At 59.8% G+C, this 2119-nt stretch overlaps 1 protein-coding gene across 1 annotated transcript in view; it reads right to left on the reverse strand.

Moving 5' to 3' along the window:
- The window catches only part of Tmem201 (transmembrane protein 201), a 22550-nt gene extending 21037 nt beyond the window's left edge, over nt 1-1513 (reverse strand). Inside the window, exon 1 of the mRNA XM_021200047.1 lies at nt 1279-1513. Within this exon, the coding sequence (XP_021055706.1) occupies nt 1279-1391 (113 nt within the window). The 5' untranslated portion in view covers nt 1392-1513. The remainder of the gene's footprint in view (nt 1-1278) is intronic.
- Between the last annotated feature and the right edge of the window lie 606 nt (nt 1514-2119).

The raw sequence follows: 2119 nt of genomic DNA on the forward strand, positions 1-2119 counted from the left end.
CCAGGACAGCCAGGGCTACACAGAGAAACCCTGTCTCGAAAAACAAAAACAAAGCAAAACAAAAAACCAAAAACCTAATAACAAAAAAAGAAATACATGTCCCCCGCACACCTCACCAAGGTCTCTGATTCCTGTCTCTAGCAGGACAGGAAGGGTGACAGGCAGTGAGCCAGTCCTGGCCACAACAAGTCTCACTCTGCTCTTCTGGCCAAATGCCGCATCTATCCTGAGCTGGCAGAGGCAGTGACACCCAGGAGGTGCCTGGCCTTTGGGACAAGCTCTGCTTGGCACAAGAACCGACTACCCAGGCTCCCCTAGGCCCCGGTAAAGAGGGACTGCTTTGGGCTGGCCGATCTTAAGCAGTCCCCCTGACTGCCCAAAAACTGGGTGGGAACAAGACAGGAAGCTTGGGTTGAGATTTTGAGTCAGGCACTCTCTCAGCCCCCCTGGGATGTGGCCCCCTCTTTCAGACACAGCTGACATCCATCCCCTCCTTAGATGCCCCTCGTGACTCACCTACCTCTAACAACTTTTGCCTGCCCTCTCCTGCAGGAGAAATGCAGAGTTAAGGAGAGCGACCCATCACCCAGGTTGCCAGTTCAAACCATAGCTCCTTGTCATCCAGCGACTAGGGGCAAGTCCTGAGCTCTGCACATCCCCGGCTGTCCCAAAGAGGCTCCCACGAATGCGTATATGTTCCTATCCTCAGGAAATGCGATCAGCTATTCCTTCACCCTGCTGAAGAAACGACTCCAATCTGGGGTTTGACCACGGCAAGCTTGGAGTTCTGGGGTCTGCGTGGTCTCTGAGCCACGACAGGCCAGAGAATGGGCCTCAAAGCCCATCCCAGACATGTGACATGGGTCCACGGAGTACAGCGTTCCTTCAATGTGTGGAGCGCAGGCTCCTGCCTCAGGCTGCTACTGCTCACACGTGCCTCTTTTCAGTACTCAGCTCCAAGGCTTCTCCGGGGGAAAGCTTACGAGAGGAATGGTACTGCTATCGCATACAGACCATCAAGCGCCAGCTCTCAACCTTCTAACCGATGGGCGGCGGAGGCGGGCAGTCCAGCCCGGAGCACGGGCCTCGAAGGGAGGAGCAAGCAGCAGCCCCTTCCCCCAGCCACGATCGGAGGCTGCTCCCCGACGAGGCGTTTAGGGGGAGGCGGAGGAAGCGTCCCGCACTCGCGGGCAGGCCCGGTCGGCCCCGGAGACTCCGCCGTGGCCTCGCGGGGGCGGGGCGGCGGCCCGGGCCGCGTGCAGCGGGGCGCGCACTCACCTCCGCGCGATCCGGTAGAGCACCACGCCGGCGGCGGCGCACGCCGTGACCCCGAGGCCGCCCGCCAGGCCGGCGGTGGGGCAGCTGGCCAGCAGCGCGCTCACTCCCTCCATGGCTTCCGGGCCGAGTCGGTGGGCCAGGGGCGCGGGCCGCAAAAGGGACTCCCGGCGGCCCGCGCGCTACCAGCTCGCGCCGTGACCTTCGCCGCTTTGTAGCCGGCGCGAGCCCGCCCCTTGACTCGGCGCGCTCCCGCCGCGCAGCCAATCGCGGAGCGGGGCGAGCCTGAGTGGGCGGGGCGCCGACGGAAGGCCTCGGCGCTGGCTCGGACGCGCCCTCCAGCGTCCGCAGTTGGAAAGCCACTCTCTAGAGCTGGAAGGAGTCCCGCCTGCGCCCGCTGCCTGCGCGCGCGTGCATTTGCAGGTCCTAGGGCTGCTACCCTACTCCAATCCTTGCCAATGCTTTCTCCACTTAGTCCTGCTTTCCTGGCGTTGGGCCAAAGCCGGTCTGTGCCGCTCCAGAAGCCACAGTGGTTGGAAATTAGCTTGCACAAACACAAACGTCCTGGCGTTGGGCCAAAGCCGGTCTGTGCCGCTCCAGAAGCCACAGTGGTTGGAAATTAGCTTGCACAAACACAAACGTCCAAAGACGGAAACGAGGTTAAATAATCACAGGATAGAATGTTTCGGAACATAATGCAGCCATTAGAAAGAATGGCTGAGGGGGAGGGTCCTGAAGGGATTATCATCATTTCTTTCTTTCTTTCTTCTTCTTCTTCTTCTTCTTCTTCTTCTTCTTCTTCTTCTTCTTCTTCTTCTTCTTCTTCTTCTTCTTCTTCTTCTTC

This window comes from Mus pahari, chromosome 6 (assembly GCF_900095145.1).
Source record: "Mus pahari chromosome 6, PAHARI_EIJ_v1.1, whole genome shotgun sequence".
Lineage (NCBI taxonomy): Eukaryota > Metazoa > Chordata > Mammalia > Rodentia > Muridae > Mus > Mus pahari.